The sequence below is a fragment of the Musa acuminata genome, chromosome BXJ3-11, assembly GCF_036884655.1.
Source record: "Musa acuminata AAA Group cultivar baxijiao chromosome BXJ3-11, Cavendish_Baxijiao_AAA, whole genome shotgun sequence".
NCBI lineage: Eukaryota > Viridiplantae > Streptophyta > Magnoliopsida > Zingiberales > Musaceae > Musa > Musa acuminata.
The window spans coordinates 11158404-11172953 of NC_088359.1; the positions used below are offsets into that span (position 1 = coordinate 11158404).

At 37.3% G+C, this 14550-nt stretch overlaps 1 protein-coding gene across 1 annotated transcript; it reads right to left on the bottom strand.

Moving 5' to 3' along the window:
* Positions 1–742: 742 nt before the first annotated feature.
* LOC103972769 (NADH dehydrogenase [ubiquinone] flavoprotein 1, mitochondrial) lies at positions 743–7371 on the bottom strand. Its single transcript, XM_009387121.3, has 2 exons — positions 7191–7371; positions 743–2494 (listed from the first exon to the last, which is right to left on the bottom strand). The coding sequence occupies exons 1-2, from the start codon at positions 7212–7214 to the stop codon at positions 1031–1033; spliced, it is 1488 nt and encodes a 495-aa protein (XP_009385396.2). The 5' UTR covers positions 7215–7371; the 3' UTR covers positions 743–1030.
* Between the last annotated feature and the right edge of the window lie 7179 nt (positions 7372–14550).

Sequence of the window (14550 nt, forward strand, 5' to 3'; positions counted from 1 at the left end):
CATATGAACTAGCCCCATTAAATACACCGAGGATCTTATTTTAAATTTGGTGCTCTCAAACCTATTAAGGTAGATCTGATTGAATATTTGCAATATGAACCATTTAAGGGAATGGGAAATGATTTTACTTAAGGTAAAATAAATTTCTTAATTTTGGTGCTCCTTATTGGTAAGAATTCTAGAAACACTGAGTTACTATTTTCTTTCACTAATATCACTAATGGAAGCTTCAATTCCTTAGGAAATTGATAAAAGAATACAATTATTACCTACGATTCAATATTTACGTATATAAAAATACAACTATAAATTGGAAATTTTAGATCATTTTATTATTATCTAAGATTTGAACATGTTTAATCCGCACTTCATCTAACAGTAGCAAATTTGTTGAAGCCAGTTATGACCTGAGAAGTGACCATGAGGTTTCACACTCTATAAACTATCATGCAGGAATAGAGCATCAGGTTTTAGACTCCACAGATAACATCAACAGTAAGCCATGAAGTTGTAACAAGAATGCTTGAGACAAGCTACAGTCAAAAGGATTCTGGATTGCTATCACATAATAATATATTATTCTTATTATGTTAAAGAAGTTCAGAACATGCTAAAGCAACAAAAAAGGCTCCAAATAATATTATTATGTTCTGCTGAAGGATTCTGGATTGTTATCACCAGACTGGACTAGATCAAGTTATCATCACTGTTATTTGAAATGTATACTAAAGCAGCCAAATGGTTTAGGAAAGTTGCACAGATTTTATTTCACTGAATTTAAAGTTTTAATGACACAATAAATGAATTCTCAGCTTGAAGGTAGAAAGGAAATTATTCCAGAACCTGAAGTTTCAGGGTTTTGGCCACGGAGCTGCATGAGACCTGCTCTAGGAAAAGCTCAGAAAAATGGTTCTGTTGCATCAAGGACAGTGTCCGAAGAAGCACAAAGGCTGCATTTTTCATACTGCAGTTCATTATTTTCGTACGTAAGCTAAAAAGTAGGCACTTCGACATGGTCAAACCAGAGGACTCAAGCAGCTGCAGCCTCCAAGAGCTCTTTCTGCGCTCTCTCCTTAATCCTCCTTTCTAGTTCTGGCCTAAAATGCCTGATAAGCCCCTGCACGGGCCATGCAGCAGCATCACCCAGAGCACATATAGTGTGCCCTTCAATCTGCTTTGTGACTTCCTGAAGCATATCAATCTCCTCCAGCATGGCATTCCCCACCTTCAACTTCTCCATAATCATCCACAGCCATCCAGTCCCCTCCCTGCAAGGTGTGCACTGACCACAGCTTTCATGCTTGTAGAAGTAAGACAGCCTTGCTATTGCATCCACAACATCTGTGGACTTGTCCATCACGATCACGGCTGCCGTACCCAGTCCAGACTGAACAGCTTTGAGAGCATCATAATCCATCAGGACATCATCACAAATGTGCTTGGGAAGGAGAGGAACAGAGGAACCTCCTGGGATGACTGCCAAAAGGTTGTCCCAACCTCCTCTAACACCACCACAATGCCTCTCGAGCAATTCCTTCAATGGGATGCTCATCTCCTCCTCCACCGTGCAAGGTTTATTCACATGACCAGAAATACAGAATAGTTTTGTACCAGAATTATTTTTCCGGCCAAAGCTTGCAAACCATTCAGGCCCTCGCCGCAAAATTGTGGGAGAAACAGCCACAGTCTCCACATTTGTTACAGTTGTTGGGCAGCCATATAATCCGGCATTAGCTGGGAAAGGAGGCTTCAGTCTTGGTTTCCCTTGTTTCCCTTCAAGGCTCTCCAACAATGCTGTCTCTTCACCGCAGATGTAAGCACCGGCACCATAGTGTATATGCACATCAAAATCATAACCTGATCCACAAGCATTCCTTCCCAACAATCCAGCTTGATATGCTTCTTTTCTAGCTTTCTCCAAAGTCAATCGCTCATTTACGTACTCCCCTCTAATGTATATGTAAGCAGCTGTTGCCTTCATACCAACTCCAGCAATCAAACACCCTTCAAGCAGTTTATGAGGATCATGGCGCATGATTTCTCTGTCCTTACATGTACCGGGTTCACTTTCATCAGCATTGACGACAAGATAAGAAGGGCGGCCATCAGATACCTTTGGCATGAAAGACCACTTAAGGCCAGATGGAAAACCAGCTCCTCCACGACCTCGTAGACCAGATTTCTTGATTTCATTAACAATCCAGTCACTACCCTTAATTACCAAATCCTTGGTTCTATACCAGTCACCCCGCTTCATGGCACCTTTGAGCAAAGGATCATGCAAACCATAAAGGTTGGTAAAAATGCGATCTTCATCCTTCAAACCACCAAAATGAGTCTTTTCTGGAGGTGGAGGTGGTGGTGGGGGCTGAGGTGTATTTCCTGTTGTTGCAGCTTGGGTGCTTAATGACCTAGAAGCAGAACTTAACCTCCAGCCACTGAAATGATGAACCAGTTCAGTCCTATATAGCAAACAAAGGTTCTTGATGGGTGCCTACAAAAAGCATTTGCACAAGTGAGGCAAAATATAACAAACTGCAATAGTGAATAAAAATAAAATGGTATTGCTGGAGAAAATGTACAACGATAGAGAGTATATGCATCACATGGCATCACACAAAATTCTGCCTAGGATGTAAAGAATCATTGAGAACTTACATAGGTGCAAATAGTAAATTATTCAGAACATCTTTTTCAAATGCATATTGTATCTTCTTTTCCAATCAGGCAGCAAACAAGCATTCAGAAACTAACAGATTAAAAAGAAAGTGGTTAAAAATTACAACTACCAGTAAATACCAAGCACCGATTTCAGACTACGATGATGCATCCTCCCTGGCTCATAGTGTCAGCAAATGATTGGCGATGTAAATGGGTATTTGGCTAAAGCCGAATGTGCCATGGCGAGTGCTTGACCCAGGAAGGTGCATGATGATGTAACACATGGCAAATGCATCAACAGGCACATGCTTGCCCGGATAGGTGCACATGGAACAACACATAACAAATGCCTTGCTGAGTTGTGGCTCACTAAAGCTAGGCATGTGTCATGGCAATAATTGCAGGATACATTTATCTCGAATCATGATGTCAGCTCACTAGAGCTAGGCATGTGTCATGGCAATCATCGCAGGATACACTAATCTTCAATCATGAAATTATTAATGAAAGTAAAATATCACAATAATTCAAGGTTAATTCACAAATACTTCATTCCTTTCTTTCTTATTCCCAAAATTCTAGTGATGCAGACCGTTTCAAAAGAATCAAAACATATCATAAAATTGGTACACAGATCTTTCAAAGGTTCCTTTAATACATGCTGGGGCCATCATAAAATTGCCTCCTTTCTCCTGTTGTACTACCTCGTTAAATCTACTGTGAGTGAATTTATGACACTTTCAAGCAAGAAATAGAACAATAATACAATTTTGCATTCATGTTAACCAAGCTCCTTCTTTGCAGAAGTCTTAATCAGTAGAAACCATAACCATTGCCTGAAAAACTTCATATAAGAATACTAAACTGGAACATAACTGGTCTAATTTTCAGTCAAAAAATACTGTGCTTGATCATTGCTTACAATACATAAAAAGATTAAACAAGATCAAGACCTACATTCCCAATTCCCTGTTGAGGCCAAATAACACCCTTTTTTTCCATATTACTCATCTGGATCATATCCTTCATATATAATAAAAGCCAATAACTCTTCCCTAATCAACCTAGTCTTAAAGTTCAACCATAAGCAAATCTTCCCCCACAAAAAAGGATACTGGAAGCAAGAATTGCCATTGGTGATGCTCCATGAAAAAGAATAAGAATTCAATTATAGCATGTGAAAATTCAATTATTGCATGTATGGGGTTCTCAAGAATTACATTCTTCAATAAGAATTTTCCTCCTCTGTTATGCACTTGATGATGATCAATTCTGTAGCAATTGAATTTTTTTTTTTTTTTTACAAACTCAAAGTGGCTTCCGTGAAGGATGGATGTTTTCATTTGATATTTTCTGTATCATATCTGAGAGGCTCTCTCATATTTTTGAGGAAAAAGATTATTTATGAAGGATACTCCAAATATAGATTTTCAGGTAAGGCCCTACAATCTCTTATATATGTTTGCAAATGATCTACTTCACTTTCATGAACCATATATTAGAAACTGAGATGACAAAAAAAAATGCTTTTCATTATAGCAGATGAACTGCTGATAATATTAAGAAATTTGAATTCATTTAAGTAAATTTATTCATTGATGACATTCAAAAGTTATTGCCAGCATTTTCAAGGTGAAAGATATGTGAACAACTGAGTATTATCTTCGGGCTCCACTTTCTGTTGGTAAATCAAAGTAACAACCTTTTTGATCTGTTGTTAATATAGCCAACAGTAATTTAAATGTAAAAAATCAAGTTACATATATATGGTTATTCTAGGAAACTGTAAAGTTGTCTACTTCACAAGTGCAACATTTTAATCCAATATGGAAATCACTATAAAAAAATTACAGGGATCAACAATATATTCCTTTCTTTATCTGTGGACAACTCATTAGAACAATCACTACAAATGCTGAAATTCATAAAAGGTTACAGCGTTTAGGTCTGAATCAAAAAACATATAACAGCACTTCTTCGACTGAAAATGTTCAGTGATTTGCTACTCTAGAAAAGAATGGGTTGTCCGTTCCTCAGCAATATAATCGTTTGGCAATTCTCTACGACAATGGCATCATTTAGTTATCAAGTGTCACTCTCCTTCCAAAATTACATCCAATTCATGTTTCAAATTCACCTTGTCATCTGAATATTCTTATCTTTCAGCAAAACCTTGCTGTTAAATCAGACTGCATTTCCATAAGGTTCTCTTTGTGCCTGTCCTTTCTTTTGCATATCCACAAGAAAGAGATCACAGTTATTGTACAAAGGAAAGTTGAAAGACACTGCCTACATGGTTATAACCATGAAAACAGTTTTTGATGTTTTAATATTCATGTTAATAAAAACCTTAAGTCATAGAATATTATAATATGTGTTGTTTTGTGTTCATAGAGTTAAGGAATGGCCTGCAAATTTTAGAGCAAGGTGAAGCATAGTGTGTCATCTTCATAAGCTATAGATGCATTATAGATACCGTTTTAACACCTCAAAAAGGCTTTCACTCTATATAATAACAATGCTAAAAAATCATTTACATTTTTTAAAACTAGTGACAAGTAGATTATGGCAGGATTAAGCAAGGCTTCAACTCAAGGTCATGAACCACATGAATTCTCTAAATAAAGTTTGGTGAAATAAAGACCCTACATAAAATTGATGAAAAATCTTTAGGGTTAAACCAAGACTTTAAAAAAAAATGAACAATATGATAAACATATATATCCATGGGCTGATGCAAATTATCAAAAAAATAATTAACTTATCTAAGTACAAAGGGCATTTTTGTACAAGCTCTACAATTATATTCAATACTATAAAGTGGAGTAAGATCCAACTAAGGGTTGTTATGAAAGGTTGTCTGCTGAAATGAAACAATATGCTAAATTCGACAGAAGTCCAATGATGACTATTACTCTAGTGAGAAAGAGGATGAACCTATGATGATCACGTGAGATGAAGAAAAAATTATTAATAGTTTTATAGTTTCAATCCTCTAATCTATCATGAAATAGACATTTGTTGACCTTTAAGTAAATATCATAAGATTCCACAATTCAAATTGGGATTTTGACAACCATGTTCTAGAAAATTATTCTTAATCGGTCTACTTACATGGATCCACCATTGCCATAATCATTCTTTCAACTTAAATAAATATGAGTTATATAAACTAACTAGAGGTTCATTCCAAGGAGACCTACTCTAAACTTTGCTTTTGTTGTTGTCTCAAAAATGCTGAATTCTAAACCTCATCGATCCATATTAAACTTAATAATGCACATAAAGCTTTTTGAAGTATTTCACTATGATTTTTATAACTTCCATAAATCTTTTCTGATTTTAATTTTTGCAAAAATACTGCATCTTTTCCTGTTAATTAATTTTGTTCGGCCTTTGTTTGCATTATCAGATCATACAAATCGAGCAAAATTACAAGGAGAAGGAATCAAGTCTCTTGCTCCATCATAAGGAAGAGCTGAAAAGGGTTCAGCTTCAGGCCGAAACTGAAGTGACAGATGTATTTGCAAGTTAGGCTTAATTTAATTGGTAGAGTAATATTAATTCATGCTCGTTGCTTTCTTACTAAGTGCACAATTGTCACCTTCATTTTAATCACATACAATAATTGAACATTTACTTTTAGATCTTATCTAATTTAAGTTATTTCCAACTATGCAATGCAGCAGTGCTACACTTTTTCATTTGCAGAATACAATGGTATTAATCTTGTTTCAATTGCATAGGGACATCTAATTTTAATTTCTTGGTCTGCACAATTGACAAACGATTACACACCAAATCCACTTTGGTGTTCCTCAACTACGATATTGCATCCAACCTTTGCAAGATCATTGTTTTTCAAATTTGGTCCACATGTACATAAGAAAAAAGATCACGTCCTCTAGAACTTCCACAAAATATTTTATTATCCAAAAATTTATCACCTTAGTGTTCAATCATAAGTTGACATAAAACATATGCCTATTCCAATGGAGGCTACCTACTCAAAAACCTTTCCGTGTTTATGATTCATTATGAGGCTTAAAATCGCAGGTGGTTGATATTTTACAAGAAATGGCGCAAGCTAGATTAGATATTCTCAATCTCATCCAGGGCCGAGGGGTACCAATAGGGCTGTAACGGATCAGATAGCAGCTTCATCCACAAACTTGGCATTTACCGATCCTGTTGCTGAGGCAGAGAACAAAAGGTGGAAGAAACGTAAAGGCATCTCGGAAATGCCAAAAAATCTCATCAGATAAAGTAATTAGATCATTCCTGAACTACCAAAATTCCAACCAAAAACAAAAAAGGAACACGCTGACTCAATCACATCAGAATCCCTAACTCCACCATCAACACCAAAAACCCCAAAATCTTCACCAAAACTCAGAACCTAGAACAGGATCAAGGAGCATCGCATCAGATTTTGAGAACAGAAGCAAAGGAATCAAAATCGTCAACCGATGTGATCCAAGTGAACCCAAAAAGAAACGAAACAGAAACAAAATCTGTGAGCCACTTACGGATCCACTTCCAATTGCCGACATGTTTGTCAAAAATAATGCGCTGCCCGCCTCACGCGATCAGTCGATCACTCCATGCAAAAGCGGATTGGCAATCGGAAGAGCGCAACTGGGATCGAAGATTGTCGTGAGGTAGAAACGCCCGGAGCACTAAAAGCTTCGAGTCGACCTCTCCGGTCACAAGGCGCACCTACCAGCTGAACCCCGTTAAATTGAACCGATGAAGACAGTGCCGATCCGATCGAATCCCGTCGGGTTCATTTTTAATTAAAGATAGTTATTAAAAGACCACGTAGAAATTAATGAACCGTGTGACGGTGAACGCCGAACCCGTCAAGATTTTGGTTCATTTACCCGGTCTTTGTGGTTTTTTTTTTTTTTTTTTTTGTTAGAAATGAGTCGGTACTAAAAGAGGGGGTGAATTAGTATAGCGGTAAAAATATCGATTCTAAAAATTTTTCGTATAATAAAAACTAAACTCAGAAGATAATTTGAAATTCAATGCTTATTCGTAAGCGTATGCGTAGTAAAACACAGTAAGAAAGACAATTTACTATAAAAGTAAATTGCAAGAAGAAAACACGAACCAGATTTTTATAGTAATTCGATCGTCGTGACCTACATCCACTATTGGTCATCTTTCAATAGGCGAAGATCAATCAACTTTTACAACTCGATTCTCCTTTCACCGGGTTTAGGAGATAACCCTTATATCCTCACTTACTCCTCTCTCAAACTATTCTAACACTTAGAACTTTGAGAGGAGTTCACACAAGGTTACAGTAGCGTTTCTTTCTTTTTCACTCTCAAGTCTTATGTATTTTAACCAGGGATAAGAGGGGTATTTATAAGCTTCAAGTTGATTCAAACTTGGAGCCTAAAAAGGTCTCATCCCAGGTTTTCTGGGTACGAGCGGTACCATTGCCTATGTTGGGCGGTACCACCGCTAGTTTTAGTCTGACACTGGGCGGTATCATCGCCTGATAAGGGCGGTGCCACTACCTGGCACCCTGCCACTGAGCGATACCACCACTCAGTCTGGGCGGTACCATCGCCTGTAACCTCTCGGAGACTATGTTTGGGCGGTACCACCACCTGACAGTGCTAACTATGAATTCTAAGACATTTACTAAGTTAAACAAGTTCGTAAGTCTAGTTTCTTCCTGTGAGCTTCCGGCGAACTTCCGACGATCTCTCGACAATATTCCAGCGGACTCCGGCAAGCTCCTAGACTTCACGACGATCTTCTTGGCGAGTTCCAATCAGCTTCTTTGGCAAGCTCCTGGACTTCTTGATCAATTTTGGCAGAACTTCCGACGAATGTCCGGACATCCGACGAACTCTCGAACTCCCAACGAAATCACGTTCTTGACTCTGGGGCTTCATTTTGCTTTATGCCTTGCTATCATAGTTAATCCTGCACACGTAAAATACACTTCGATCTAGACAATTATTACTAAGCATGAATCATGTTGTTCGGCATGTCATTGGTCCATCAACACTTCATCCGATTCTTCGGCGTATCATCTTTTTTTGTGGCCTATTGCCCAATCGGCCAGTTGACCTCCACAACTCCGATATCCTTGGCATAATATTCGCTTTTCTTAGCCTAATGCTTGAAACCGTGGCCCGAAGCCTTCTATCGATACGTCGACCAATCCTTCGACGCGACATCCAATCTTCTGGCATCTTTCTCAGGCTCAATATTATTTTTTCTGCTTTAAATGTCTCTCCCTAATCGAAGCATCCTACGTCACTCAAAACGCATAGCAAATCATAAACACTTATCAATTGGTTTTATCATCAAAATATGAGATTCAACGATCTCCTCCTTTTTGATAATGACAACCAATTGATGACGGAGTTAATCTTAACTCCCCCTATCAATATGTCATATTGGTAGAACCTTGAATTCAAGCTGAATTCAAGTCATTGCAAATTTTATCATGAATATTTATAACACGTCATCATGTATAACATGATCATACTTCTCTCCTTTTTGTCATCAACAAAAAGGAGAAGTGTAACTTTCAAGTGTTTGGATATTAGTTCAAATCGTCGCATACTAAACATAATTTTCAGTTTTATCACCATGCAATTTGTAAGCTAGCAAATTTAGCAAGTGTTACATTATATTAGAACATGCAAGCTAGCATATTTTATGTCATTTAAGAGCGTGCAAGCTAGCAAGTTTTCAAAAATAAATGCAACATAGCATTTTTGTTGAAATGTGCAAGCTAGCGATTTTTGCTTCCTTTTGCAATGTGCAAGTTGCAAGTTTTGCTTCTTGAGATTGGCAAGATAGCACTTTTGCTTTTAAGATGAGCAAACTAAAAAGTTTTGCCTCTTTTTGTGATATATACGTTTGTAATTTTTGCTTCTTTTAGATGTACAAGCAAGAAAGTAAGGTTTTACATCTTCTTGACTTGTGCAAGCTAGCTATCTCCCCTTTTGTCATTGTCATAAAGAAGGGAAGAATACAATTTTGTATCTCTTTTTTCCTTTACAATAAATTTTAAAGCACGACAAAGATAAGTAATCATTCTTATTTCAAAATGTCATAATTGAGATAAACCTTGAATTCAAATCAAAGCAATTTTAATCATGATTCACATCATATGCAATACATCACATACATCATCATAATAAAAAGCATAAGTATTATATGCATCATTCCAAATCATAAATATTTCACATCATGATGGTATCAATTTATCAAATTACATCCTACCATGCATAATCATAACTTTTCCCCCTTTTATCATTATAAACAAGAAAGAACAAGGGAAGAACATAATAATGTAAAATATTTCAATCATTTCAAGGCATACGTGCCATAAATACAAAGAAATCATATCATCAAAGATAAGACCACTTGAATACTAAAAGACATGATTCATATAGTAAATCTTCTTCTTTAAATAAAATACTAAGAATAAAAAATTATAGGTGTACAAAGAAGAGATCTTGATTCAAAAAATCTCAAGTAATTCCAAGAAACCAAGATCATGATTTTGATAAAACTCATTCAAATTCAAATCGTCAAAATCATCAAAATCTCAACATTTCTTTCAAGAGATTCAAAATGGCATAAATAATTTTATTGGTCTCTTAGTGAAAAATCGATAAGATAGAGAAAAAGAAAATTTTCAAGAAAAATGCTTTCCCCCTTTTATTTCAACTTATTGATTGATTTCAAGAAAAATGGCATAAATAATTCTTTTCTTTCAAATTCATGCATCATTCATTAACACCAAAAGGGAACTTTCAAAAGATCGTAAAAATTATCATGCCTAAGTTAGAAATATAAACTCGTTAAGCATGCTTTTAAATCATCATTATATTTTCATTAAGACTTCAAGCATTGTTTTGTTGAACATAATGTTGAATGATTCTTAAATATATCTAAACTTTTTTAGTTTTAATTTGTGTGATTGACTTTATATTAGCATGCCCAAATATTTATTCTTATGTCAAAACCATGTATCAACGGAAAGATAAAAAATCATCAAGATCAAAAAGTGTAACGTATAATTCCAAAACATATGATTTCAAATCATTACTTCAAGTCCTCATGCATAAAAATCATCAAGTATGATACAAACATTTTTATTCATTTATCATAAAACATGTAATTTTCATTATCATTTTTAAAATTACTAAAAAGATAAGCATGATCCCAATTTTTTACATTTTCATTACATTATTAAACATGTAATTTCAAGAAAAATAATTTTCTAAAATAAATTAATAATAACTCATGAAAAGTATTATGTAATTTTAAAGTAAATTAAGGGCATTTTGATTACCTCATCGTCCAAAGTCGTTAAGACGTAATTTGCCACATCGCTTTTGTTAATTTTCTCCGTTGATTTTCTCCTAGTCTTTGGAGGAGCTCGATTCATCTTTTGACAACTTCTTCTTGTGTTCATAGCAAGTAGTTCCGCTCTTTTTAAGTTTATTTTTATTCTTTAATCATTGTTTTATAAACTTTTTAAATTTCATGAGGAGTTCAAGTTCACCATCACTTGAGCTTATGCTTGAGTGATCTTCTTTTGTTCAAAGTGCTAATTCCTTCATGTTCTTTGGACGGTTATTCTCAAGTTTGTTTTGTGCATTATGTGTCATTTCATATGTCATCAATAAACTAAAAAGTTCTTCAAGTGAAAATTTATTAAGATCTTTTGTCTCTTGTATTGCGGTTACTTTCAGATCCCAACTCTTATTAAGAGAACGTAAAATTTTGTTTATAAGTTTAAAATCCGAAAACTTCTACCAAGTACTTTTAAACCATTGATGACATCCGTAAAACGAGCGTACATGTCAACAACGATTTCGCTCGGTTTCATTCGAAATAATTCAAAATCATGCATTAAAAGATTGACTTTAGAATCTTTAACTCTAGTAGTGTCTTCGTGTGTAATTTCAAGAGTGTGCTAAATATCGAAAGCTATTTCGCAAGTAGAAACCCGATTAAACTCAGTTTTATCTAAGGCACAAAATAGGGCATTTATAGCCTTTGCATTTAAATAAAAAGTCTTATTCTCCAAGTCATTCCAATGATTCATTGGAAGAGAAGACCTTCAAAAACCGTTTTCAATAATATTCCATAAATTTAAATCAAAGGAAAGTAAGAAAACTCTCATTCGAGTTTTCTAATATGAGTAGTCCTTCCCATTGAATAAGGGAGGACGAATGAGAGAGTGACCTTCTTGATAGCCAAAAAGAGCCATTTCTCTTGGGTGTTAAACCAAATGAGAAATAACGAGGCTCTAATACCAACTGTTAGGAATTAGTGCAGTGGTAAAAATATTGGTTCCAAAAATGTTTCGTACAATAAAAATCGAACTTGGAAGATAACTTGAAATTCAATGCTTGTTCGTAAGCGTAGGCATAGTAAAAGCACAGTAAGGAGGAAAAGGCAGCTTGCTATAAAAGTAAATTGGAAGAAGGAAACACGAACCAGATTTTTATAGTGGTTCGATCGTCGTGACCTATATCTACTCCACCGATTCCTCTTCCGTCGAGGCCACTAACATGCACTATTAACACTTAGAACTCGATTCCAATAGGCGAAGTCCAATCAACTTTTACAACTCGATTCTCCTTTTTCGGGTTTAGGAGATAACCCTTACAGCCTCACTCACTCCTCTCTCAAACTATTCTAACACTTAGAACTTTGAGAGGAGTTCATACAGCTGGCGAAGTCCACGATGGTGTCACCTCTTGGGTCACTGTTTGAGCCTTTTCTTTGGGCCCAACACAGTTCACACATAGGCCCAATTGGCTCCTAATTGGGTTGGCCCAATTTCAATCCTAATTATGTGCTAACTATGAATTCAAAGACATTTACTAAGCTAAACAAGTCTGTAAGTCTAGTTTCTTCCGACGAGTTTCCGACGATCTTCCGGCGAACTTCCGATGATCTCTCAGCAATGTTCTATCGAACTCCCGGCAAGCTCCTGGACTTCTCGGTCAATTCCGGTAGAACTTCCGATGAACTATCATGGACAAACTTCTAAACAGGATGTTTGATGTAATGCTTATGTATGTCCGTGTTTTTTAGTATGTTCATGCTTTGCACAACATGTAGAGGGATGGCCGAAGGCTTAATAGTCTCATTTTAGTTGGGTTGGTGGCTGCTTTAGGCTTGTAAATAAAGATTGTGTCATGTGGATACTTGTGAGAGATTTTCGGTCCGTAGTGGATCATTTTGACCTTTTGTTTTGTAACTATTCAGAGCTTGTAAAGTCTGTTTATAATTTACATTATCTATGAAGTATTTTTGGAAATGTTTGCTTGTGGATCCCAAGTGAGGCATTTTCTCTAACCCGTTTTCTCTTTTGTGGGTCCAAAGAGACCGTGGGAGGCTTCGGGGAGGCTAACCTTTGCAGACGGACACGCAAGGGTGTCGCACGACTTAGGCAAAACCAGCTAAGCCCGTGACAGATGGTATCAAAGTCGGACAAGTACTCATAGAAACACTTAACATGCAAACGTGGGGGACCTAGCGGGGCTGCGTTGAGGGCAGTCAGCATACGCGCGACCGTTTGGGGAAAAACGGGCATGGAGGTGTAGGAAAAAGGAGTCGCTCGGAGGAGCGGGCATCTGAGATTGGCATTCAGAAGAATGGCCAACCCTTCGTGCAAGAGGCACCACAAGAACAAGCAAACTTGGAAGAATGTAGAGCGCACAAAGGTTGGGGTGGCTAAGTTTGAGCTATGGCTCAACGTTGACAACTATACTTGATGGTGCTCAAGGCAAGCGAGGCACTTGGTAAAGGATGAGACCATGCAAGGTAGAATGAGTTACTCAGCGACCGAAAGAGTTGTGTAAAGCTCACAGAGGTGAGGGGAATTGCTAACTCAAAGAATTTGGTACTCATGCATGGGCTTGTATGCAGACGATGGAATGTTTGCGGCCATCCCAAGGCGACCGAAACTCGGCGCCATGGAGCATTAAAACTTTCTCTTCGGCATGTGAAGGATACGTCCGTTGGATGCTGAAGTATGCAGTGAGTTTAGCATGTTGCTAGGCCTTGAGTTATGCAGTGGGGGCCGTATTGACGTGTGTTAGGATCGGAGCGGCACTAAGAGGGGGGGGGGTGAATTAGTGCAGCGGATTAAAACGTTGGTTTCAACAAATCTTTCGTACGATAAGAACGAAACTTGAAAAGCTTAACTTGAAAGCGTATGCTTAAAGTTGCACAGCAAAGGTAATAAGGAACTAAAGCATGTAAGAAGGTTTGCAGTAATGTAAATAGCAATAATGAAATGCAAACCAGAGATCACGCCGATTTTAGAGTGGTTCGGTCAAATGACCTACATCCACTTGCGAGGCCCCTCTTCGATGAGGCTCCCACCTTCCACTAGCAAATCTCTTGAAATGGAAGGGCAAATACCCCTCTTACAACCTTTTACAAGTAGTTTAACCTCTTACAAATTTTCAGCAAGAAAGAAGGAGGAGAACTCTCTAGCAAATTGAAAACAAGAAAGGCAAAGACTCTTCTAAAACTTTTCTCTCAATCACTTGCTGCTCAAAAAGTTGTTTTCTCAGCTGAGACTTGAGGGGTATTTATAGGCCTCAAGAGGATTCAAATTTGGGCTCCAAAAATTTGAATTCTCTTATGTTCCCGATGCTGGTGGTGCCACCGCCCAGCCAAGCGGTGCCACCGTCCAGCGCTCGGGTGCTGGGCGGTGCAACCGCCCAGCCCAGGAGGTGTCACCGCCCAGCTCTCGGGTGCTGGGCGGTGCTACCGCCCAGCCAAGCGGTGCCACCGCCTGGCTTTCCGATTTCACTGGTTTGGCTTAATTTTAGCCCAAACCAAATCTGACTTTGGGCCCAGTTGGCCCCTAACCAG

Coding starts and splice junctions, on each gene's coding strand:
- LOC103972769 (XM_009387121.3), bottom strand. CDS start 7,214: ATGTCGGCAATTGGAAGTGGATCC. Junction 2,495..7,190: donor CGGCAATTGGAAGTGGATCC/GTAAGTGGCTCA, acceptor TGCTTTTTGTAG/GCACCCATCAAGAACCTTTG.